Genomic DNA, 26,084 nt, shown 5'->3' on the forward strand with positions numbered 1-26,084 from the left:
TGTCCTTGCTATCAGTCAACGTTCACAGTATAGTTGTTGAACTACTGATTTAATAACAAAAGGCCCAGGATCCCTCTTGCTTGCTATTTGCTTGGGAGAGAATGAAGGCACAGAGATGTCTTTGTTTCTCAATTTGCTCACAGCAGTAGCAGACTGCCATTTCAGATTTGGTCTGGCCATTAAAGGAGGTGAGGCATACTCTGTGTCTGTGGGCTTCACAGGTACTTGACGACAGTGGAGCGACTCAAATGCTTTCTGGATTGTGTTCCACTTTCTCCAAATTGGCCCCTGGTGATGATAGATATCCTCCAACTCTGTTTTCCAGGACCATAATGCTGCTTGCTTCTAGCCTCATCCCATGCCCAATTTCCACTTCTCAATTTTCTGGACCGTGTTCTTTGAGACCTTAAGCACACTAAGGCAGGGACTGTTTTACACAATGCCTGGAAAACACCTGATACACTGAGGCACTCCATTGCCAACTTATTCAAGTCACTCTTTCTGCTTCCCCTCACACCCTCCAAATGCTCGCTTAAAAGAGGAAAAGAAGGTATTTCAATCTAGCAGGGAAAGTGCAGGAGTATTTATTTGCTTCTTTGAAATGAAAAACAAAACAAAACTATTATTACTGCCAACTTTTTAGAACAGAGAACAGAGAGGATTTTCTTCAGAAAAAACAGCATACAAATACTCTAGCATGTTTCAAGTCACTTATCTCTTGAGCTATTTGGGGTCATTTTGAAAGTCAAGGCTGTTTCACAGTTATCCAGAATTTTCTTTTTGCTTTCTGTGTTTTCACCTAGTGCACTGTTGTTTACAAGGCAGTCCTGCAACCTGAGAAAACACCTGAACATCACACCACAGTCCTGAGGCTGAGCTAGTGTGAAGGCGGGATGCACTCCACCAGAAGAGTGGCCCAACACGAGGTACGGGTGGAGAATTGATCTCATGGGAGATGTGCACAAGAGAGTGTGGTATAAGGAGGAAAGGGCAGAAGAACTCACCATAAACCACACCCCAGAAATTGCAATTTATATTTTAAAAAGCTCCTGGCAATTACAGTTATGGAAATAACTGTGAGAGCCTGAAGCAGGGATAATCCATTGCAACAACATAAAGCTGCCTTGCTGCTGGAAACAAGAGTTCTCACATCACCTTTTTGAAGCATTTCGGTCACAGTTTCATGAACTCATGTATTCTGCAGCAATGGAATTTTGTACTTTCCCACGATGCGTAAATTCACTATTTTACCAATATCTGTAGTCAGGTACCTGACATCAGTTTCTGGCCAGCTTGCAAGGCAAATGCGTGCAAAGCCAGGGAATAAGCTCTTTGTGGCAAGGGAGTCAGTCCCGGTACATGGCAGCAGCAAGGCTGAGAATTGTGATCTGATAAGCTGCTGAAGCCATCTACAAGTTAACTCCTTCCCAGGCACATAACAGAAAAAAGTTCTGGACTATGCTTCTTGAAACAATATTTCACTAAATAAGGCCCTGACAATGGAGATAGATTGCCTGGAGACATTGTGAGGCCAAGAAAAGATAAAAGCTTTCTTAAAAGAATGGTTGAAAATATTCATTGCCATATTGTGGTGATGACTATTTTCAGCAGCTATGGGGCACAGCTGCACATCTTTGTGTAAAGAAATGAAGACAAGAATGAAAGGATCTTTTTTCATATCATTACTGTTTGGTCCCATCTCATTACAGCACACACAGATGCTGGCTTAGCAAAGGATGTGTTCTTTTGAATCCTCGTGGCTTAGAGCCAGAGCTAAGGTAAATAGTTGCTAACTAATTTAATTTAAGTCATTAATAAGATACAGAATCTAACTCACCTTACAGCAGTGTAGGTCCTGGCCTATATGCTATACTATGTCTATGTACTATATAAATAATGCTATGTCAAGAAACTATTAATGTTGCAAAGCCAAACATTCAGATCTTAAAGGTCATCAGCAGTAAGCCTGACCTTATTTCAGCCCTATCTATGAACCAACTTACTACCTTTAATTACATAACCACATTAAAATTTTCCACTGGATCTCTGTTAAAGATCCTGTATATTTGAGGTCTTCTTTTATACTATTTGTTCAATAGGTAGTTCATATCTTATTTACTGCAAATCATCTAAACTCTATTCTGAAGCCTGATTCATTAATTTTCTAGGGTTTTTTTCTGTTTTACTTAATTTTTGTATGCATGTGCAAATTCCTGTTCTGTTTCCAGAGACTAGCATCTGAGGTCCATGCCTTTCCCCTGTCGTTTCCAGCCCTACCTGTAAGCCCCCCATCCTTCCCCAGAACACCAGGATATTGAGCCCAGTAGCTTTTTGTCCCTATGTCTTCTTCATTCCCAATACTTTGGTCCCAGCTCCCTACCTTCTGCAGTCTTGTCAGAAAGGTTCCTTCTTCTCTCTCATGCTGACAAACTCCAAAACCACAGCAGAAGCAGCAACACTGTTCATCTCTGGTGCCCTGAGACAGCACAGCCACATCACGCATCCCACTGCTCCAGTGGGAGAGAAGGTTGTTATCCTCCCCTGAGTTTGAAAACAGGCAGAAATCCTTCAGAGAACATGCATTTCTAATGTCTTTGTGCAAAGCTGGACTTTCTGAGGCTCATAACTTGAGTAAATGTGGGAAAATTTTCATGGAAATAGCCAAGTGTACATTCCTGACATCAGAGGAATCCCCCGCCCCAAATGCTGATCAAAAGAGAAGTCTTTCATCCAAATCAGGTAGGGATTATGAATTCTTACTGGTATCCCTTTCAAAGATTTTATTTTAGTGTATCCATGAGAATAAAGTCTCCCTAATTTTTTTCTGAAAACTCAACTACTTATTTTTCCTCCCCTTTTCAAAGAAAGCGAAAAAGAAGGATGCAAGGCAGAGACACTAATAGCTGACAAGGGAAATTTCAGGCTAGTTATTTCAAATGTAGCAAAGTCGATACACAACTGAAAATAAGGCATTATAACGGTGAGGCATAAATTGTCAACATACATTAACATTTCCCTATATGTTGGCTGTAACAATCAGGATCTTGGACTATTTCTGTCAAATGGGAAACAAAACTCTGTTTTGTCCCCATATTGATGAGAAGGTGTGCTAAGATGTTGCAAATATTTAGTAAAAAACTTATTAATATGTTGCATTGAAGACATTTGGCTCAGTCTGAGCAACCTTTTCAACTGAATTCCCGCAACCAAGCCACAGCCATCATAGTAAAGTTTTACCTTCCTGTCCCACCGTACATGACATGTATAAAAGCAGAGCAGTTCAGCAGGGTGCCCAATACAAATTAGCCAGGACATCATTAAAGACTCCAGGCTATCAGCCTGGGGACTCGCCTTCCTCTCCTTCTGCCAGCAGCACATCCACCTTCCCAAGCCCCATGGCTATTCTCCTTCAACCCCTTGTCCCCACCACCACAGCACACCTTGGTTTCTACCTAGGATGGACAGCTGGCCAGGGCCCATGCTATGCAGGTCATGTGGAAAATAGGCTGGACAACAACAGGAAATCGTCATTTCTTGTGCTGCAGACCAGAAGTGACCAGAAGTGAACGAGTAAAATATTTATATCCCTGACTCCTGTGACACTATGGTCAGGGTGAGCTCTGGCTCAGTTTTTTATCAGTCTCAGCATCAGGGTTGAGGCCTGATTAGAAAATTGAATTGCCTTCTCCGCAGAAATGCCAGAGAAGGTAATTGTTCTGGCCTGTATGAGGTGCTTTGAAAGGAGATCCCAAGGCACACTGATAGGGGAGCTGGCAGTTCTGCTGCTTTGGCGTACCTGTTTTGTGGACAAACAAATGACTTCAGTTTCCAGGCTGTCAATCTGGAACCCCTCATCACCACCAAATTAATAAAAACATCTTTAAAAAGTGAATAAAAAACACATTAAGCATGTTAAATAGCCAGCAGTCTGCAGCTTGAAGCCCAAGATAGGGTGGTAGAGAGGGAGTAGGGGGTCTCTTTCTCACCTAGGTAATGATTATACGACCCCCATAAGGACATAGTTAAATCAAGTATTAAGAAGACTGCACTTAAGAGGGGGAAAATATGTCAATCACACTTTGCCTTTGACAAAAGGAAATTCCTTGAAACTGAGAATGGGGAGAGAGCGGGAGGGAGAGTGTCTCGACATGTGGGTGGCCAGGAAACTGGAGGCCAGAAAAGTACGAGAGAGAGAAAGAGTAAGAGACAGAGGGGGAAAAAAAACCCACCAGACTGAATTCTAATCCAAATGCTGTGAGGCGTTCACACCAGGCCTTGTGAGAATATTAACAAGGTTACAGGAGAGGGGCCTTTAGCCTCGGGAATTATTAGTGAATATGGAATTATATTTGCGCAAACACAACCAGATGCAAGCAGCTAAATGCTCTGCAGATGTGAAAGGAGACAGAGTGTGTTCCAAACGGGCAGCAGCTTCATGTGTTTTAAACCTCCTTCATGGTGCCTGGTTGTCTGTCTGAGAGGGCTGCTTTTCTGAAATGGCAACGGGACAGGAGGAACAGGGTCTTCTTTTTTATGAGAAATTCAGACCTGGGTACACTTTAGGGATTATTCTTCCCCAGAGGCATTAGCATCTCCCAAATGACTGACCACCACACTGAAGAATACATCCTGACTACATTCTTTTATCTCTCTGTGCCTCAGATTAATTTCCTGCAAGTTTTCATTTTTCTTCCATTTTGCCATGTCTTTTTCTAAAATCTCCCTCCCTGTTTTTTCTCATTGTTTTCCTTGCATTGTCTAACTCCATCATGGCCTGAGCAGTAAGCCTGTATGTATGACATTGCATGCTGTTTCCATTAGGATGAGAAATTGATTACGAGAGCCAGGTATTTCTTTGAAGTAATCCTGTTTTACTACAAACAAAGTCTCGCTTCTTGAAATACAGTAAGATTGAACAAGAATCCGTTGCTTTGCTCATGATCCCAGATCTGCTCACAGTCAGAGCTCTGCCCAAAAAGCTCCTTCCCTTGGCTTGCTTTCAAGGCCATTGTGTATTCACTCCATTTCTTGTACCATGGTTTTTGGGTTTGCTCCCTGCCTGCTTCCTCCTGCTTTCCCCCGTTTCATTCACTCTAATCAATTCTCTGACCCTGCATTCAATGTTTACTTCAGGCACTACCCTCCATTGTGTAAGTTATTACTAAACACAGGGCGTTCCCTCATTTAGCCGGTGTGGAAGGCAGCAAGCATGCCTAGCACCCTGAGTGGTATTTATGGATTATTCAAAACCAAAAATCTGCCTCTCAGCTCCCAAACTCACATAATTAGGTGTGTAATACCAGTAGCTCAGTGTCTCAACTGAGAATGCAGTTTCATCGTTCTAGATGAATCGTTACTTCCAGAGTAATTACAGTCCCTACTCTGAAGAGGAGAGAGAGTATACTGACTCTTTAAAGATAACTTTATCAATCCAAGTTCAAAACCACTGAAATGGCCATAGGCATAATTATAAAGTTTTTTGTGTCACCCTGTGGCAGGGTTAAGACTTCTGCTCAAGAGGAAATTTTCTGCTATGAAGAATAATGGCAGCAGATGACTGTTACAATAATAAATGTAAAAGTATGGAGATCTGGAGGCTTACGTATGTGGGATTTTAACAGATTACAGTTTGGTATGGTTGAGTATGCTAATTATTATTTCAGTTACCTGAATGGTTTAAATTCCTATTAAGTAAGATCCTGCCCATTTATTTCATTGAATCACAATGCTTGTTTTCAAAAATAATCACAACATTCCAACAGTATGGCTTGTGCAAAATTATTGACGATGGATGGCCTCGAATTTCATCATCTTTTACAATATTTTATATCATTTAATGTGTATTTTAGAGGCAATTAAAGACTCTAGAGTCAAAGGTGAATTTTCAAACTCAGGCATACTTTATTGATTATTCTTTACTCTCTAGGAAAAATACAGTGTACTCTCCCATATAGTACAATATGTATGGTTTGATTACAACACAAATTTTCCAGTTATTTCAAAGACATATTTGAATATCTTAATTTGCTTAGACATTAAAAATCAGACATTTAAAAAAACAGACCACCCATTATTAGACCTCTCTTTGCCTCTTATCTTGGTAAAAAGAATACGAACTCTGGTGACCCAAGAGTATATGAGGCAGGAGGCTGCAAGGTGAAAAGGAAGGGTGGAAAAATATCACATCCTCACAGATGAAATGCTTATTATTCTCTGTCAAAAATTGTTTCCTATTAAAACTGTCAAATAATAATTTTATTCTCTTAGTATTTAAGGGGGAATCGAGGCATCAATGGGAGGGAGCAGCAAAAAGGACTTCAACCTCCCCTACAAAACAGCCTAAAACCTTTGCTAGCTCCCACATAAGTGGAACTTGTTGCAACTTCGCATGAAGACTTTACTTCACTTGCTTCTTGTAATTAAGCTGGTTTCATTTGGGTATTTTTCCTGTTGCACGTAATCTTGTTTCCCCCCCAGGCAGGGCCCAGAGGCTGCTCAGTGGACCACCGCCTCCCCTCAACATGGCTGCTGCTCCCCAGTGCTCTGGACAGGCCGAGAGCAGGGGCAGGCCTCAGCTGGTGGCCATGTTGAGAAGGTTTGTCCCCATTGTTCCCAACGGGGTCTGTATTTTATGATGCCTTACAGTATAGGCAGCCACCATCTCCCTCGAGGGCAACGGCAGTTTCTGTTTCATGGAGAACAATGGATGATGGTGGCTAGTCCAAAAGGGAAGAATTCTGCATGGGGGGAAAAACAACAACAACAACAAAACAACTTTTAGTTAACAAAAATAACAGCAAGTATGGCCATTCACACGAAACATCTGGGAGGAAAGCACCTATTGTGCCAGACCATCTTTACAGACAAGCTGAGAGGGAGGTGGAAGACAGCATGTTCATTTTCTGCGCTGAAGGGGAAGCCGAGAGCACGCGTCCTGGGGCAGCGGTGGAGAGGGAAATGGACACGTGCAGAGGGCTGGCTCCAGGCTTGCATGCAATATGGGCAACATCATATTTTGCTACCCGAAGGAGAAGGCACAGGGACATTTCTGCCATGAAATGGAGGAAAGGTAAGGAGTAGAGGCAGAGGGCTCAGGGAAAAGCTGTGGAGAGCTGATCAGTCACTGCCGCCATCACCAAGAGGCCAGAAGAACTGGAGACATGGACCAATGCTGCTTGGTGGCGCCACCCTCTTGCCCAGCCAAGGCTTGTGCCCATGCAATTCCCTCGCTTCCTCCACACCGGTGGCTGGCCTGGCTCTCCGAGTCTGTGGCGTAAGAAAAGCGGGTGGCAGAGCAGGGAGGTGTTGCTGTCACCCCCAACCAACCTGATGCTTGAGGCAGCTGGTCACTCTGCCTGAATTAAGCGCCAGCTGGGCATACAAGGGGAGCATGATTGTGTGAGCCCGGGGAATTTCATACATTCACAGGATAATGCAAGACTAAAGCAATGCAAACAAGGGGGTCATGTATGAAGAACAATTAATGGCATGATGTGAGAAAGCAGCAGGAATTTTGAGTTCAGAAAGTGAAGGGTGCTAGAACCTATTTCAGCAACTTTTCATTGCTCTGGTGAAACAAAGCAGCTGCAAATCCATAAACCACAGGTGTTCTGCATTCCCTGGATGGGAACACAATAGTCAGAGCATAGCCATGAATGTGAGTATAAATAGTAAACAACAAAAAAAATCATTGAAAATATTTATCTAGGAGTGTTGTTTAATATTATATTAACACGTGAGTGATTTTTTTAGAGATAATTATAACAACTCTGCATTTTATGTAATTCAATCTTTCTCGTATCTAGAAATACACTTGGGTGTGCCATATCTGCATTTTTCTAAAGTGTTCATTTTGGTACTTTGTGACAGTCTTATTTTTTAAATTAACATGAAAAGATCTGTGAAGTGTATATTGAAGTGTACATTAAATGGATGTTAAATCATTACTGGTTCAACAGGTGTTAAGCCTTTGATCTCAGTTTAGCAATTAGTATTTTTACTAGCCACATAGAAGAAAATATGAAAGAAGTGCTAGTAAAGTTTGCAGATGATGCACAGCTTGGTAGAATTATGAACAGTATTGAGAAACAGCCAGTTATACACAGCTGGGTTGTTTCGTAGGAAGGGGAAATCATTCAAGCAATGTATCTGAACACACATAAATGTAAGGTCACACACCTGGAAACAAAAGAAAACTAAGTCACTCGTACAAGTTGGGGGACTGTGGAAACCACTGACACTGAAAATGGTAGACAGAGATCACATAGAAAGAATGTGAGCTCTGAGTGCAGTGCAGCAGCTAACACTGTTCTCAGATATATAAATGTTATTTATTGTTCAATCAATCTGTGAATCATCTGTGAACTTTCTTAGCTACACTTCTATTTTTTTTTAGCAGATGGTTGAGCAGAAGCAAATAAATGATACTAAGTATTGCAATAGTATTGTGGCACATTTTGGTTCCTACCCTGACCAGAAGAGCTTCAAAAACTGAAAAGATTAAGAAGCTACAATTGCGATTTAAAATGTGTAAAGCCTATTTTATGATGACAGTTTCGAAAAAAATCAGTCTAAGCCTTTTCTTAAACAGAAAAAACAAACAGACAAACAAAAAACCCAACTCTGATTATAAGGAAGGATTGCTGAAAGTAAAACATAGCTTAAAAGCCAATAAGGTTATACAATCTAAAACTGGAAAGTGAAATTAGACAAATGCAAATAGGAAATAGAGCATATTTTTTAGGAACTGGAACAATTTCTAAAAATATATGATAGATTTTACATCAATGCCTTTTCATAAGTGCCTGGTGCCTAATGACCCCCAATTTGAATGCAAATTAAGCAAGCAGATCTCTCTGTACCCTACTCTCACGTCTTTAAGTTCCTTATTCCAAGAAGCAGGTCCAGGATTCACTTCATTATTCTTTGTAGTGTCTCTTCTGAGAACCTTAGCCAGACATGTAAGTCACAGGAAAATGTTCACACTGCAATATATCCTCTAGAGAAAGCAAGAGATATGTCATGCTAATTGGAAAAAAAAAAAAAAAAAAAAAAAAGGCAGCTGTGAGGTTCTCTTGCTAATCTGAACAATTGGTATTACAAAGCAGGGGTTCAGACTGTGAATTTCTATCCATTTCTAAATTTTGCAAATCTGTTTGCTTACGAGATTTTTCTTACTTAACTTTGTCATGCTTGGTTAAAACTTTTAAGTTTTATTCATTTTTCTGTTAATTCTAGTTATGGTATTTGCAGTCTTAAGAGTCTTTATGTTCACAGGTATGGAAATACCACCATCAGTTGGGTATACCTGAAGGAGGTTTGGCAGATGAGCAAAATGATTACGAGAGAGAAGATTATCCTCACTAATAATGTTGCCCAAAGTAAAACTAGTCCATGGGCTGTTACTTGAAGACATGTTTCTACTTCAGAAAAGGAGAATCACTGTTGCATACCAGCAAAGCAGCAAAAGCCTCCTTGGTGCCCAAGACAATTATGACAGAAGCACCAGTGCAGATGATAATTTTATCAAACTGTTTCCCAGATTTGTTCCCGTTTTGTGTACAACAACAGATCTTCAGGTACAATGGGGTGAGACAGTACATTAATCTAGTGAAATACATTTTGGGTGGTATTTGCATCGATGCATATTAGTATACTGAAGTTTTAAAAGGAGGGCATTTGTGTAGGAGAAAGGTCTCAGGGCAGCATCTAAATGAACGAATTTCCTTCTTGCCAGGGCTACATTCCTGTAAGAATACCAGAAAGTACGAGAAAGTACTGTATATCTGCCCCCCAGTGCTTCTTACATATTTTCTCTCCTTTTCTAGCCTTGCATTCTTTAAAAGCAGACAGATATGGATGATACTTCAGCACTAATTTTTTTCTTTGTGAAGTCCATTGACATAACCATTTTTTTCTGACTGTGGATTTCATGTAACTTATAGAGGATAAGTATGTCCATTCTCCATTTGTACTGACAGTCCTTAAGAACACTTATCTGGACAGCAATATTTGCAATATAAAACAATTTCAGATACAAAAGACAGGATTTATAAGAAGCATTGCTTATGTTACACTCAAAACTATGTTAATCATTTTAGAGATATAGAATAAGATAGCTCTCTGCTGGGAACAATGATTGAAGGTCTCCTCAGACACCCAGGCTGGATTATCTACTGGAAATAACAGCAGAATTGGCTTTTCTATTTACTATAGTAGAGCAACATTGTCTATAAACTACTTATTGCTGCAAACCAAAGGTGTGTGTCTGGGGAGGGCAAGCGTTTCCCCTTGATGTTCCAGGACATGGAAATACAATCCTTTTTCACACACAGATGTTTGCAATAGAAAACTTTCACTCCACTCTCTTCTGTTTTTAATCTGCTCATGACAGGAAACGCAGATTCAAAATGAATGTAAAGAACACAGTCACCATAACTGATGATAATACAAAAGAACATGTAGGAAAGATTTCTTTTTTCCCAACATATTATGGGGAGAAAAGGTTTACAGATTTCAGAAGACGCTAGGTGTTTTTATTTCTGAGTGGCTACCAGTACAGCATTTTTCCATGAACTTCACAGGATATAGCTCTCCGCAATGCTATGATACTATCAACAGTTTCAGTGTACAGAAGATAACACAACACTTCTTCATACTCTCTGCCAGATCTTCAGAGCTTTCAAATGACTGTTCCGCCAAAGCTGCACTGAACAGATGTACAAAAATGGCCAAAGATTCTTCCATAGCATGTGTAAAATGTAAAATGAAACAGGTAAGAGTAATTGATTCGCCCTCCTCAGTCAGTCTTGCTGCTAACCTCTAGGCTCCCAAGAATTTCAAAGGTGTCCTTTTAAACTACGCCAACCTACACATCTCAAGTGAAGTTCTTTCTGCATGACAACATGAAGGGCTTGGCTGGACTCTTTCCTGTGCTTTTTGGTTGCCTGTTCCAACTCCTCCTCCAACTGCACATTCTCCAGATCCCACCCTACCTGGTCTCTCTCTCTGCCTTCTCTAGATTTTGCCTAAATCTCCTTTTCCTGCTCTTTTATTCAGGTAGTACCTTGCTGATGACAGCAGCAACATGGGAGTCACAATATTTACATCACAATTTCTGCAAATTAATTTATCACGCCATGTGTCATAGACTCTTTGATCTGTGTCCATTTTGTGTGTTTAGACTATGAGCTGTTCGGAGCAGTGGCCGTCACCCGGTGTGTGCTTGAGCAAAGCATGGCACAGAGGGATTTCTGTTTTAGACAGTTTTAGACAGTACCTGAGCAATACTGTAGCAAACAACAAAATCAATTTTAATTGTAATTACCTCTCCTCCAAGCTACATTAAAAAGACATGATCAAACACTCAGAAATTGAGAAATGACAGCATTAACTCTGTGATTTGATTTCCATTTGATTCCTTCTCTATTTCTTTATAAATATTATGATGGGTCTGTAGCTATATGACAGCTATATGATTGCACACTATTTTTCTGCCAGGGTCTTGCTTCATTGATTATTGTTCATTTTAAAAAATATTTTCTATTCAAAATAGTGTCCTAAAACTTTCTTACTGCAAGATTTTTCTGTCATAAAGCCTCAGGTAAACAGAAAATCACTGATTTCCTCTACGTCATTATTTGTCACTTTTATCAGAGAATGTTAATTATTCTAGAGTATTAGTGAAATTATTTTGACAATGCTGACTCGAATATCTCTTACTCTGTTTTAAAGATGGGAGCTAAAGCACAAATAGGTTAAGCATAAAAGAGAAATTTTATGTGTTAAATTAATAGACATAGGTCCTAATATTTTAGGCTGTTCCATGTTTTTAGCATATAGTACGTTAGAAGCACAGTAGAAAAAAATAGCCTTTAGCTAGGAGCGCACAGAATTTCTGCAAATCTGCCCTACATTTTCAGGTGAGCAATACAAAATATTTTAGTACCTATGATTTTTGACAGTGGTAAGGAATAAAGCCAGGTTTTCAAAATTTATTCCACTTCTTTAACCATTCTTCCTTTTTACAACCTGTTGCCACACCCACCAAACAACTTCTAATTTCTATGTCAAATAAGACAAGAAGGCTGTACATAAAAACTCTTTACACATCCCTAATTAATTAATTCCCAGGACCCTGTTCACACTGTAGACCAGCCAAGAATGGGTCCTGTGTAAAGCATGGACTCTTAAAGGCTTCATGAAAATATAAGTTTTTCAGCCTGTAGCCCCGCTAGATAGATCTTTCTAGCTTGAAAAAAAGAACCACACACTTTCCATGCTGGTCCTAGCACTATCCTGCATTTTCACTAATCACTTATTTGAGCATATGCCTAAGTCTTCTCTTAAATAATTTTATAGCTATTATCTGTAGTTTTTTTCCTTGATTTTTCAGTATGTCTTTTTAAGCATGGAAACCCAAAGTGGACTTCGTATTTACTGACTGGTACCTTAGTACTAAAGATCACTTAGTTGACCATTTCAGCAACACATCTGCACTATCAAAGAGAGTTGCTTTTCCGACACAAACTCTAGATCTGCAGAATCACTGTGTCCCGGGAGATACGCGCTCATCTGAGACAGGGTCTAGAACTCTTGTTTCTAAGTCAACAGTCAGTTTGGCAGTATTAAAAATGGAGAATTGCACTAGTGATATTTTGAATGAGTTCTGGTTCATCTTCACCTGTTGCTGGTATTTTCCTAATTTGGGCTCAGTAACAGATTCTGCACACCTAAACAGCCTTGAATGGATTCACAATGCGTGTAGGGGCAATATGGGTAGCAGAGAAGTGTCCAGGAATCACACATGTGAAAGGTCAGAAGAGTTTTGGCAGCAGTATGAGATTTCAGAGGACAATAAATACAAGCAGTGAATCTTTCTCCTCCCCTGACTTGGCCATCTCTCAGGATGCAAGCTCTCTCATCTTCTCTGGGATTCTCAAGCCAACCTCTTCCTCTTCTCACCCTCCTCACACATTCACACCACTCTCCCTCACTGCTTGCACCACAAATATCTTGTGCTTATTCTTCCACTCCTGCTAGATTTCTGTCATAGTAGTGGGCTCTTCTTGTGTTGAAGAGCTATTCTAAATATTGTGTTGATTTTCTTCTTTCTGTTCAGCTTGAGTTTGGGTTCAACGAAGACTACGAAGTAATAATTCAGGCCCAGTTCTGGTTAACTAAAAACAAACAAACAAAACCAAACACAAATGTAATTCAAGTTCTTACTTTGGTTCCAACTTGATTTTAAAACATACTTTATTTTAACACACTCCTATTACCAGAGTGGTATGAGTGATTCACCCTGTTTTTAGTATTATTTACATGTCTGTCAATATTTGTGTCAGGGGCACATTCCAACATAAATTAGTCAGTAACTACTTCCAAATTAGTAGTAACAGTATTCCATTTATTAACTCAAACTCTAATAACCTTGAAAATGAACACTAAGACTTTTTAAGTAGCATTAACTATACCTTCATTCTTCAGTCTTTTAACACTGAATCCTACATAGATTTTTCTTCATCATTTTGCCTGAAACCAATGTCTGACTTACCTATTTATAATAACATCATAACATTTATATTTAGTAGATGTTGAATGCTTTCTCCTTGATAATTACATACTAGAAAAGCATTTGGTTTTGAATTCTTTACAACTGAAAAATTGTCTTAACATTTCCTTATCACATTATCTCCATTTTCTTTACAACTTTTTGAAGCTAAGCTTATATCCCATTTGCCACTTCAGCATCCCCCTCTTTATCATGTTAGTTTACGACAGCTCTACCTGCTCCAATTAATCTCCAACAAAGAAAAATTCTAGTTGTGAGACAGAGGCCAAGGCATCTGTGCATCCCTCTCACTATCAGGCTTGTCGACTGACACTCCACTCAAAGCATATCTTCAGCCTCACATTACTGGAGATGCCACAGGCTCTTGCCTAATATTTTTTGGCCTTAAGACTGGAAAATCTAAAAAAAAATCACCTGGATTTTCCATTTTTCAGCTTCTTCTCTGATGTCTCCTATAATTCAAGCAGCTTTATGTGATTTTTCCTAGTTATGTTCTCAAAAATGGATGACACATTTTTGCTGAAACATAACACTGAACAAAAATGTCAGACAAAGGTGAATATTACACATAGAAGTTTTCAGCTCAAACTGTAAGCGATATCTATAGTGATGATGCAAAGGATGGAAAAAAAAATAGACACACAATTTCTGGGTTCAAGTTAAAGTTCTTATTGACTGTGCAAAGTAGATTTTTTACAGTTTGTATTATAGTAGAGTCTGGGGAACTAAATGAAGATTAGGCTCCAATGTAGTAAGCACTGTAGAGGCACAATTTTAAAATGTAAAAATTGTTATTAATGAATGCAAAGTTCAAATAAATAAACAATTATGTAAACTTAGAGCATTCTTAGCCATGAAAATTACTTCATGATTTCGCAGTTAGGAACATTCTATGGTAATATCCTCAATTATGGGGTTTGGACTAATCTTGCTCAGTACTTAGTTGGCAACTGGAAATAATCACCCTTACGCTACATAGTGCCACTGATAACAGACCTACAACTGCACCATCTTTCCTGATAGTTGGTTTGTTTTCCCAAATCCTGCAGAAGCAGATTCCCACAGTCTCTGCCTCAGATGTTTCCAGCCCTGCAGATAAGAAGCAGTTCACATACTCTGAATGTTGGTAACAAACATTCTGTGGCTTGCCAGCCTAGGAATTGAACTTGGTAAAATTTAACTGGGGAGAAACCTGGCACCCTTCCCAAAAGAGGCATCATGAAGGGTTGAGGTAGAACAGGAGTGTCAAACTCATTTTCACCAGGGGCCACATCAGCCTCACAGTTGCCTTCAAAGGGCCAAATGTAATTTTGGGACTGTATAAATGTAACTACTCCTACCCCTGAGGTAAAACATCTGCAAGAGCATGTTAAACCTCATTTATAATTCCGGTGTTACTTATTTTTTTGGCTCTGTTATCTAACAAACCAGGAGCAACACAGGCACAACGACTGGATTTGGGGTTGCACAGTGCAGGGGTGAAAGCTGACGAGAGCTGCTTTGGCCACGGCATTCGGGACAAACCAGAGCAAGTTCGGGGCAGAGAGAAGTTTTCAGGGTTTTCTGTGGGGATTTACTTTAGTTTGACAGGAGAACTGACACGTGCAGAGGCAACTATATTTGAGCAGAGGCCCAGTCTGTGGACCTCTGGCAGAAAACGTGTCACGGCCATGGTGAGCCAGCCTGAGGGGAGCAGGGGTCAGGGAGCCCTCAAAGGTTGTCGGGAGCAAGGGGCACACACTGCTGAGAAAGGCAGTTTCAAGGGCAACCTGCAGATGAGGCAGAGCACGTTAAAGAGAAGAGCGGACGCCCTGACGTTCGCAGCAGGGGCAAGACAAGCCTGCCAACCGCCAGGAACAGCCGAACCAGGGCGGCTATCACCACCGCGCGCCCCAACCGCCCTCCCCAGCGCGCGGCTGTCACGTGACGGCTCCCCTCCCGCAGGCCACGCCCTCAAGCTGCCACCCCGGGGCTGCGCGTGCGCATTTTGGACTCCGGGGAATGCGCTGCTGAGCGCATGCGCTGGCCCTTCCGGGCTCCCACTGTTTCCCTTCCCCCCCATCCCTTCCCGCCTTTGCCATGGCGACACCGAGTGGCCTGATCCGGGCGCTGCACCGCGGGACCCTCGGCCAGGTAACCGGCCTGGAACACCTCCTCCGTCCCGGGGGGACGCGGGATCGCCTCATGTTGTGCTCCGGCTTGGCTGAGCCCCGCGCTCCAATCGAGGCCTGGCCAAGCGACAGCCCGCCCGGAGTGCGGCGGGCCGGCTCCGCGCATGCGCAGTGGGGAGACCGGGGCGGCGGCGGAGCAGGGCGGTGGCGGAGGGCGGGGCCGTGAGCTGCTGGCGGGTGTGGCCTGTCGGGCCCTCTCTGCTGGTTCCCAGCCGGTTGTCTCTGGCGCCTCTCAGCTGTGGGGCTTTTGCGCCGCGGGGCAGGCGGGGTGTAGGGGCAGGGCAGAGAGGGAGGCCTAAGCCAGCAGGTGAGGTGTGAGCGCCCAGCGGCTGCCCCCGCCGGCCTGGTCGGTGTCCTGGTCGGTGTCCTGGTCGGTGTCCTGGTCGGTGTCCTGGTGGTCATTTGAGCACTGAGGTACCACTGGGCGTTATTCAGATTTTCCTTGTTAGTCTTAAGTTTTCCTCAGATCATTATGTTCCCACATTAAATGTACCTACAGGCTTCAAACTCCTGGCTTTTCCAGCAGGAAGAAAAAAAAAATACATATATATATAAATATATATATATATAGGTATGTGAACATTAGTTAGAGGCTATATGTCAACCCTTGGCACTTAAGCTCAGTGAGATGTAGTGGTTTAATTGGCTTCATGCATTTTAGATTTTCATTGTAACCATAAGGAACTGCAACTTGCCTTACCCGCCTCCCTTCCCCCATTCTATTACAAAATTGAAATAAAGGAGCAGTTGATCACATTCATCATGTTTGGGAACGTACCCTCAGCAATCAGCCAAGTCAGGTGGGAATATATGTGTTTGTAGGCAACCTGCTTCATAAAATTTTCTGTCTATAAATTATTTGCCTTACCAATCTAAACTTTTATGTAGCTTGTCGTCTCATTTTTAAAATGAGTGGAAGAATTATTTACTAAAAAAACCTGACAATAATACTAATGTTGCATCAATTTAGTGAATATTTGTTTCCCTTAGCTAAACAGTTGTCTTTTTAATCATGCTCACCTTCATATATCATCCAAATCCTGAATGGTATGCTGTGTTTCTATACTACATCCGGAATGGGTGTCAGGGTACATGTCTCGTGTTGCTTGTGAGGAGGAACAGGATAATTAGAAGACCAAAGATGACTTTCAGTTTCTTGGTGTTATCCATGCTATGTGTGACCTTGCAGCAACTGAATTCTACCAGTTGCCCTCAACCACAGAGTTGCTATTCTGAGAATTTCAAGCTAAACCATACACTAAAAAGCAGGTGTGTGTAATAGTGAGTCTGGGTAAACTACAAGTTTCAGGAACATCTATTTCAGAACTAGAATTTTTAAGGTTAAATTAATGCATATTTCAGGTACTTATCAAGATAGCTAATATCATGCAAATGACCTTGATTCTGTGCTTCCTATTGAGGAGGTAGAATGGGAGGGAAAAAAGGAGAACTTCTTATCCCCTATGAAACTTTCATAATTGATATTTTATTTAGTAACTATGCTTCCTACTAGGTGTTACTGTGAGGCAGAGGTAAGGTTTCTGTGCTTATTTTTTGTTTCAGAATTCATTTGTGTATAATACTACTCTGAATTTTAACCATACAGAAGACCTAAAGGAGTTTGACTTGGCATACTCGTTGGGTGTTTCCATTCCTTTAGATGCTTTGATTTCATTGCACTTATGTGTACCTAAATCTTCCTAGGTTTTTGACACTTAAAATTTGAACAGTTACACTGTTCCTGTAATACATTTGCCAAAGCAAACCACATGCAGATCTTGCAAAGATATCTCAAACCACTCTTTATTTTTAGAACAAGAACTGCAAAGTTCCTTGAAAAATACTGAAAAGGTTTATATATGCTTATCTTTCTAGCTGCTCATGGTGGCTCTGTGGGATCCATTCAGTATCCTAGCAGGTACCTTCCCCTGCCCTCATTCCTCTAGCAAAGGATTCTGGTTTATCCTGCATCATAGAGAAATCTGCCCCAAGTAGACTTGGCTCTGTTAAATCTTTATATTTGCTCTGACATGAACTTCTTTGCCAGCTCTGATTTGCCCATCAGATCAAGGTTACTCATTGGGTGCTTTGTCACCTGGTTATTGTTACCTGATGTCCTTTAGATGTAAGAGATCAAAGAATGTACATCCTTGCTGTTATTCTTCAAATGTTTGAATTTGAAAAACAAGAAGCCCAAAGTTGGTTATGTAAATTCATACTGCCTGCCCCCAAATAACAGTAGTAATTTAAGTTGTTTCTCCAGTTTTAAATTTGCAAGTCCAATATGCTGTGGGCTTTTGTCGCTTTACTCTCTCACTTGAAGTGCCCTCTTATGTCTGACTGGAAAGAATTGTACTGGAATTGAAGTGGTACTTCAGTGCTTCTCCAAAAGAATTGAAGAAAAAACTGGTTTCCTAATTTATGCTGTTCCTGTTGCCAGACTGGACTTCAGAGTATTTCAACTATTATGGCAGACAGCTTGGAACAGCTCGTATATTTGCTATGTGCTAATGAGGAATATTCAGATTTCAAGCTAGAAATGTGTTTGTCTTCAAGCTTGAGCAGTATATGTCTACTGGCACCCTTATAGTTTTTATGTTTAAGCATTTCATAATGCAGCCACAGCTATTAGGAGATATAATTTCTGTGGTTTCAGCTTTGTTTCACTGTAGTGTGTAGTTCATCATTATGCTGGATTTATCATGCTGTGGAAAAGTTCCTCTATACTCTTTGTTTTACATAGTTCTAGGATGCAACTAAAATATGTAGGCATAATATATGTGATTAAGAAGAAAGTAATATTTTGTTAGAGAGATTAATTGTATTTTGGCTATCTTGGCTTTTAAGAGCTTATTTTCAAATTCCTTGATTTATTATTCTTCAGTGGTCTCTAAGCCAGGGTTGTAGAAAGTCATTTCATCAAATCTGTTTCTTTGATAAGACACTCTTAAAAATGGCAGCTAACAGGTACTCCAGGGAATTACTGATAAAATTCCGAGAAATCCAGCTATGGCATAACCTGTCAGTAGGGAAATTTAATCTAAGGTGAGTCAGTCAGCTGTTGGTGTATGACCTGATAAAATACGAATTAGGCTTAGTCCTGTCAGCAAAACTCTAGAAGTTCTTGCTACCAATGTAAGCATTCAGTCAAATCTTACTAAATCAGGCCTCACATTGGGTCTGTCGGTCAGTGAATTTCATGGGTTAGCTGTTACATCAGTTATCTTCAACTGATAATGTCTCTGTAGCCTCACTGTTGCAAAGCCAAATCATTTAAGATCAGAAGTGGCCAGTGGTCAAATCCCAGCCTGTGTGAGCTTTCTTTTCTCCAGTTCAGACCTTCATTTCTAACCGTAGCAGCTGCTGCTGAAAAAAATCCAGGTAAGTAAATAAAGACAGGGACTGTTTGTGCTTAGGTGAAAAAATCTTATCCATCAGCACTACTACCAATGCCAGTGACTAACTACAGAGCATTTCTGTACTGGCGTGAACTCAAGCTCTTGGACAGGGTGTCTCCTTTTCTCCTCTGTACTCCATAATGGCCTTCTAATTTGTTCAGAGAGAAGCCTACTCAGCACTGCACATACCCACTTCAGACTCTGACCTGCATAGCTCCTTCTACATAGTATGTTTGAGATATACCAGAAGATATTTTACTACCTTTGATGTTACCCAAGTGACACAAAATTTTTCTCTTCTAGTAGGAAAGTAGTTCTCACAGTTATTGTAACAGTACTGTAATACTTGTATTGCTTTTCTTCCTGAGAGCATTTTTAAAGAAAATATGAACCTCTCATTTTGCTGCCTTTTCTCTTTTTCCCTTTTTCGTAGGTAAGCCTTCCCTGGCCTTCACACATGATGTATTATGATGACTGTATTGTTGCACAGCTGTACATTTTGATGTCCTGCAACTTTCATCTCTTGTCAATTTTCACAAGGGTCTGATGGATTCTCTTTCAGTTTTATGTGATGCAGAACTGAATCTTCTAGCCACAAGGGTTGGTATTTTTAAACACAAAATACTTTCCTTTTTGTGCTAGAATTTGGTCATTTTTTTCTGGCACTCAAAGTTAGATTTGCTGTAATGAAACTCAGGACAGTGACTCTAGCAGGCACTGTTTGGGTCATAAAAAGCGAAGATTGGTTTGAGTTCCAGAGTCCCAAGGATGCTGCTTCTACCTCTCAGTGAGTGGTGCACAGAATTAGTCATCTCTAGTGAACGTTTAGTCAGGACCATTGCAAGTAAGAGACCTTCAAATCCAAGGAATCTTAGCCAGCGTGTTGGTAATCTTAGCAGCTCATTTAGGAATGTTCCTGTTTCTTTACCTTAGTTAATACCTGGCAAATGCCACAGGGTAGATCCCTGTAGGTATTGTTTCTCTAGCTTGCTTTACAGGTTGTGACCAAAGGTTGTGCTAAAATCAAGACGCATTTACTGTGTCTTCCTCTACTGTGACAGCCTACTGGGTCTTAAGGCCAAAGTTAGACTAGTCTGGCATGTTTTGCTCTTAACAAACCCATGCTTGCTGTTGTTTTCCTTTAGTTATCTTCTAGGGAATTGCAAAAGATGTTTATTGTTTGCTGAGAATTGATGCTAAGCAGACTACCTCCCAGACTGCTTCTCTTTTTGGAGACAGGAATGACATTTGTCCTTTTTTGGTCTTCTGATACTTTGCTAGGCCTCTGCGAACCTCAATGATTCCGGCCAATATTCTCAATATTTTAAGAAGATATCTTCAGACTGGTTGGCTCTGATTAAATTTGATTCATTTTTTGATGAAGTATTGTTCTTTCTGTATTCAGGCCACCTGATCACTCCATTGTTACTGTGCTAGTCATGTTAGTGACTGGTCATGTTTCATATTTTTTAATGAAGATAGCTGTGGAAAAGGCAGTTAGATAACAATTGAAGGCTTGCTTTGGAGGAGACCATTAAAATGCTTTTTTCCCAGATTGCAAATTTAATCTTGAAAATTTTTAGCTATAGTTACCATATGGGTTCCAGAGAAAAGAAGTAACTGAAATTAACAGGACCTAATCCTTAAAGATTTCAGATTGTAGTTAAAACTACGGTGGGAGAGAGAGCTCAAATTTTAATATCATTCAGATATGTTATGAATGAAATGCAAACAATTAAAAGCATCCATGTTCCCATCTTGAATTTGTTGCTGTCACATAGGGGTCAGTTTGTTAACCATCAATTAAATTAGTCCCCAGCTGCATGTAACAAGCTACACACATACACAGGGTACTGCAGCAGGTCAACTTCAGGACACCTTCAAGGCAGTCCTGTGCTGAGATTGATAGATAAGCAGACAGTTTAAGTGCCTGCCTTGGATTTATGATTGTGACTGTCGTCAGTGTAGCATCCCTTTCTTCTAAAGAGCATGAAGGTTGGAGGTGGTAAAGTGCTTTCGACTGGGAAAAAGGCTGGAAATACAAATACCGGTTTGACAGCAAAGACCTGTCCTATCTCCTGGTGTCCAGTATGGGGTCGTTCACTGTGTTGTAATCTACAGGACCCTTAGGAAAGATCTAAGTGACTTGAGAAATGCTTCCCAAGTATGCGTAGAATCTATGTGAATTCAAGTGTAGAAATTGAGAAATTGGTACCTTTTTAAAAAATTTCCTATTTTCCTGAATTCTATCGTTTTTTACTATTGTTGGGCACAGATACTAACAGTTATTTGGTTACCCAATTCCTCCTGAAATCAAATGGATTTAGCAACATGTTCCAGCTAAACTTCTAGTGTCTCCTATCCACATTGGAATGGAAGTCATTTGGTTTTATTTTAATTGCTAAATAATTTGTGTTTAGTCCTCTAGGGAAGCTGGCTTATCTTTCAGATGAAGCATTGGAGGTGCTTTTTAAGCCAGAATGAAATCATTAACTTGTGTGTCATTTTCAAAGCTGAAGGGAAGTTAGTATGCAGTGAGAATATGCATTGCTCAGGTCTTCACTGGGTTTGGGAGAACTAAGATTACCGCACAGAAATTAGATCTCCCAGTTGTAGAGACACCTCCTAATCTGCCTTGCTTAATGCCTTGTCTGTAGTGGATTTTGGCCACTGTTGTAGCTGCACAGAGCCCCCATTGAAGACAGAAATGAAGGATCTTTGAGGCGTGACCGGGTCCTATTCATTTCCATAATGGAGTTCTAACAATAAAGTCTGGCAAACATAGATTGTTTTAGCAGGAAACAGCCCTTTATTCTGGTGTCTTGGCAGGGCTTGGGTAGAGTCCTACCATTCTTTCTCCTGCTGGCCCTTGCTTTGAGTTTCTTGGCTGAGCCTGTTTTTTCTCTGAAGGGACTTCTGGTTTTATTAACTTGTTTTTGCACAGTGAACTTAATGAAAGATGCTACTCTGGCAGTCCTGGATGTTGAAGTTTTGTGTAAATTTCTCTGGTGCATATGTTGGACAAACATATTGTGAATTGTACAGTCTGTAGTGGATCACCTCTGTCTCTAGACTGCAGACTGGGGGTCTTGTTTTGGTGCTGTTTCATTGGCAGATAGAATTTTCATTTACTAATGCGGCAAGTGCTATTCTAGACGTTCAACAATTACTTTTTCCATGACACAACTTGTGGTTTATGCTAGGATTCCAGGGTTAGATGAACAAACATTTTGTGGAGTTGACTAAAATTACAGTAGGATCAGAAGTTGAAGTGAAGAAAACCCCTAAACATTAAGTCAGTTAAGTCACCGTAGATCACATATGTTTTGAGCTCTGCTGAGTTCGTAAGTAGTGAATTGAAATTGTTTTCCTTTTGGCTATTTGATCCTTTGACTTTTAGTAACTCTAACAGTACCATTCCTGGAGCTCCAAACTCAGATAAATCACATAGCAGATTTTATAATTTTCTTTTGTATCAGGCAAATCTATACATCCACTGGACAGGATTAAATACATTTTTGTCACCAGAGATGTCCACTTTGAGAGCGTACTGAAGTTCTTCCTGCAAGGGAAAGGAAATACGTATATATTTGAATACATGTATACACACAGGCAAAAATATACAATGAATTCTTATTCATTCTTATGCTGAAATGTGATGATTGCTACCAGAAATGAAATGTCTGCTTTTATTTTTTATTTCAAGTTGTTCGAATTACGCTAGGACTTGCTTCCACTTCTTGGAGCTGGCAGAAGTAATGGAAAGGTGAAGTTTACCTCATTGCTTCAGTGATGTCTGTACAATATCTAAATGAAGAATTAGTGTTGTGTGGAGGGAGCACTAACAGAGATTTCCTCAATTTTCATGGTGTAGCACATAGGTCATGTTATGAACTACTGCCACAATGCTGATGGCCTCTACATAACCAGGCAGATAAAACTTTGCTATGCTTCCTTTGTATTTAGATGGTACTTTCTGAACTGTACAGACTAGGAAATTTTTTTGCTCAAATTACTTTGTTTATAGATAAGGGGTTTGGAGCTTTACAGTACACATTAGAAAGTGAATTCAGTGCTTCTCATTGATTTTTCAAAGTGAGGTAAGCCCATCTAGTTCACCCACATCAGTGAGTATCAATATTAAAGTTCCTGTGCAGAAAGATCCCAGGCTTAGGTAGTGATAAGTTTCATTTTGAGGCTCAGAGCTCCTGTATAACTATTCTAATTCCCAGAAGTATTCAGAAGCTAAAGTGAGATGAAATTCCTTCCACTCTGACAGATGGAATATTTGTGGTTTTGAATCCCATCAGTGCAATCTTCTCATTGTCATTTCTGGTCACATACATCAGTGACAGTCAAATAGTAGACCTTGGTCTTCATAGTGTCCTCCTCACAATCTGGATGCTGAACTGTTAATCTCATCTGGAAGGTTGTTGGCCAGCATTCAAAACAAAAAAAAAAAAACCAAACAACAACAAAAAACCCAAACAAACAAACAGAAAACTCCCACACCTGATTGCTAGCATCTTCACAACTTCCCGAGGCTCTTTTTTTTTTTTTTTTTTTTTTTGCCCAGGTGCATAGTTCCAACTTTGGAATCTGCCATGTTAGCTGCGTCTTGGAAATGATATAGCAACATTTCCATGTTAATAAAAGACTCCAGGCTTCCTGATGTTCTCACCAAAGATTCACATAGCAACTGTTTCTGTCACTTGCTTTCACACTTGTAGATACTCTAATATCTCGTCCTTTGGCACAGAGATTGCTAAATGGCCTGTTTTGAGCTTACCCAACAGGAGGAACAGTTCCCTTCAGGGATTCTGCCTTAATCCTAGGTCTCATGGGCTTTCATTTTTCTGCTTACCAGCATTGCTTTTAACATTAACAACAGCAAAGAAATAGGGGGAAGTACAAACTTTTGATGGCAGAACTACATAATGCTGTCTTTCCTAAATATAAACTTTTTATAGCCACATCAAAGTTTCTTTCAAAGGTGGTCTTTGACTTCTACTTGAATTGGGTTATCCATTTGCAAATATTTTTCTTGAAATCACATACTTGCCAAGATGTGGAAAGACTTTACTTAATAGGCATCCATAGGGTGCTTCCCGTTTGCATGGAAGAACAAAACAGTTTCAAGCATTTCAAAGCCTCTTTGTTGCTTATGTAAAGTGAACAAGGGATCCAGCCCTCTGAATTCCTGACTGAATCTCATTTTGCATTTCTGCTGGCAACAAATTAGCCCATGTAATTGCTGCCACCAAGAATGAGTACGCATTCTGCTCTTCATACACTTCCATTGTTTTGGTTTGGTTTGTTTCTGGAAGACATCCACATTTGATATCTTTGCAGAGTTAAAGCAATGTCAGCTCTTTGCATGTTCATCAAGCATTAAGGCAGGTCAGAACAGCCAAAACTGCTGTCACTCCCTTCAGTGGCACGTTTTTACAGTTGGCCATGCAATGTTGTTTGTAAGTCTCTAGGAGAATACTAGCCAGTCCTCAAAGGAACATGAAGTATTACACATCTCTGGGATACCTGCACTACAAGCAGTCAGCTTCTTTTACACTGATGTACTCCAACGGGTACATCCAAATTGGGAGTTGGTAATTTGCCTGGTTTCCCGTGGACCAGTTTGAATAATATAGGTAAGTTAGCAAGACAGATCTCATCTTTATAACAAAGCAGTGAGTGTCACACACAAACTAGAGAACTTTTCATTTGATGTTATTTGGCTTAAGATGTGTAATAAGTGGGACTGTGACTTGGGTGGCTTCTGCTGTAGCCATTCTAGTCTCACAGGTAATGTTCTATAAACTTCTGTGTGCTTTAGGTCTCAAATGTGATAACCCTTCATTGTACTGCTACAAATCCTTGCCTGTATTGCTTTTGGTTTACATTCCTTAGATGTTAGTAACCAAGGGGCAGACTTTTTTAAGCAGCATTTTATTATGCTAGTGACTGAAAATGCTGGTGCACATTTTATATCAGTCCTACAAGAACTTCCTCTCATGTAAGCAAAGAATTTGCTCTGTATACAGAAGACTTCGTCAGTTGTCAATCCAGTCTGCTTGTTCAATGGAAATACAGACACTACACTCATCCTATTTTCAACCCAACCTTGGATGAAATTCCTTAGGAAGAGAATATAGCTATTGTTGACCATTTACTTTTTGTGTTCAGTGCTTGTATCTAAACTAGGGCATCCAGATGAACTTCCGTGCCTGTGGACACAGGAATGTGCCTTGGCTACATCCTCTTGGAGGGCAAGACCTGACCACAAATGAACACCTCTGTGTTTGTTCTCCTTATCCACTCCTCATCTTTTGTTTATCCTTTCTGTGGAAACAGCCCAGTCTTGTGATTTCAAGACCAACTTGCACTGATAAATACAATTTAAATATAGTCTATGAGTATTATCTGTCTTCAGAAAATGTTTTTTAAATTCTATAGAAGTCCCTGATACAACTATGATTATGATATCTAAAATATTTAAATTGATAGAATTCTCTCTTCAGCATAGACAAGAAGGATCAGCTGTAGCAGTTTTTTTGTGCATGTGTGCACCATTAGGGAATTTACTGAGACTTCCAAGTCCTAAGGCCTCTCAACAGCCATCAGGTGGTTTTAAAACTTGCCTTTTCACTTGAGATGAATTTCAGGCAGTGACCACAAGGTGAAAGTTTTTGAACAGCTGTGTTAATTTTGGCCCCATGTGAAATGAAGCCAACTTTTCCTTGTTACAGGAAATTGCCAAATAAAATAACGGAGAGGAAGTGAACTACTCTTTGAGTTTCTAGGACAATATTCTGAAGAAATGTAGTAATTCCAAACAAAAAATATTTTTTAAAAAACATCCCTCTAGATGTAAGTTGATAGTCTTTGTTTATATCCCATAGGGCAATCTTGGTAGCAAGCAGACTCCTCACTTGAAGAAAATAC

At 40.3% G+C, this 26,084-nt stretch overlaps 1 protein-coding gene across 1 annotated transcript in view; it reads left to right on the forward strand.

The window, feature by feature from the left end:
• The first annotated feature begins 15,631 nt into the window (after positions 1 to 15,631).
• The window catches only part of WARS2 (tryptophanyl tRNA synthetase 2, mitochondrial), a 44,705-nt gene continuing 34,252 nt past the window's right edge, over positions 15,632 to 26,084 (forward strand). The window contains exon 1 of the mRNA XM_065644781.1: positions 15,632 to 15,706. Coding sequence (XP_065500853.1) covers positions 15,653 to 15,706 — 54 coding nt within the window. The 5' untranslated portion in view covers positions 15,632 to 15,652. The remainder of the gene's footprint in view (positions 15,707 to 26,084) is intronic.

The sequence above is a fragment of the Caloenas nicobarica genome, chromosome 1, assembly GCF_036013445.1.
Source record: "Caloenas nicobarica isolate bCalNic1 chromosome 1, bCalNic1.hap1, whole genome shotgun sequence".
Lineage (NCBI taxonomy): Eukaryota > Metazoa > Chordata > Aves > Columbiformes > Columbidae > Caloenas > Caloenas nicobarica.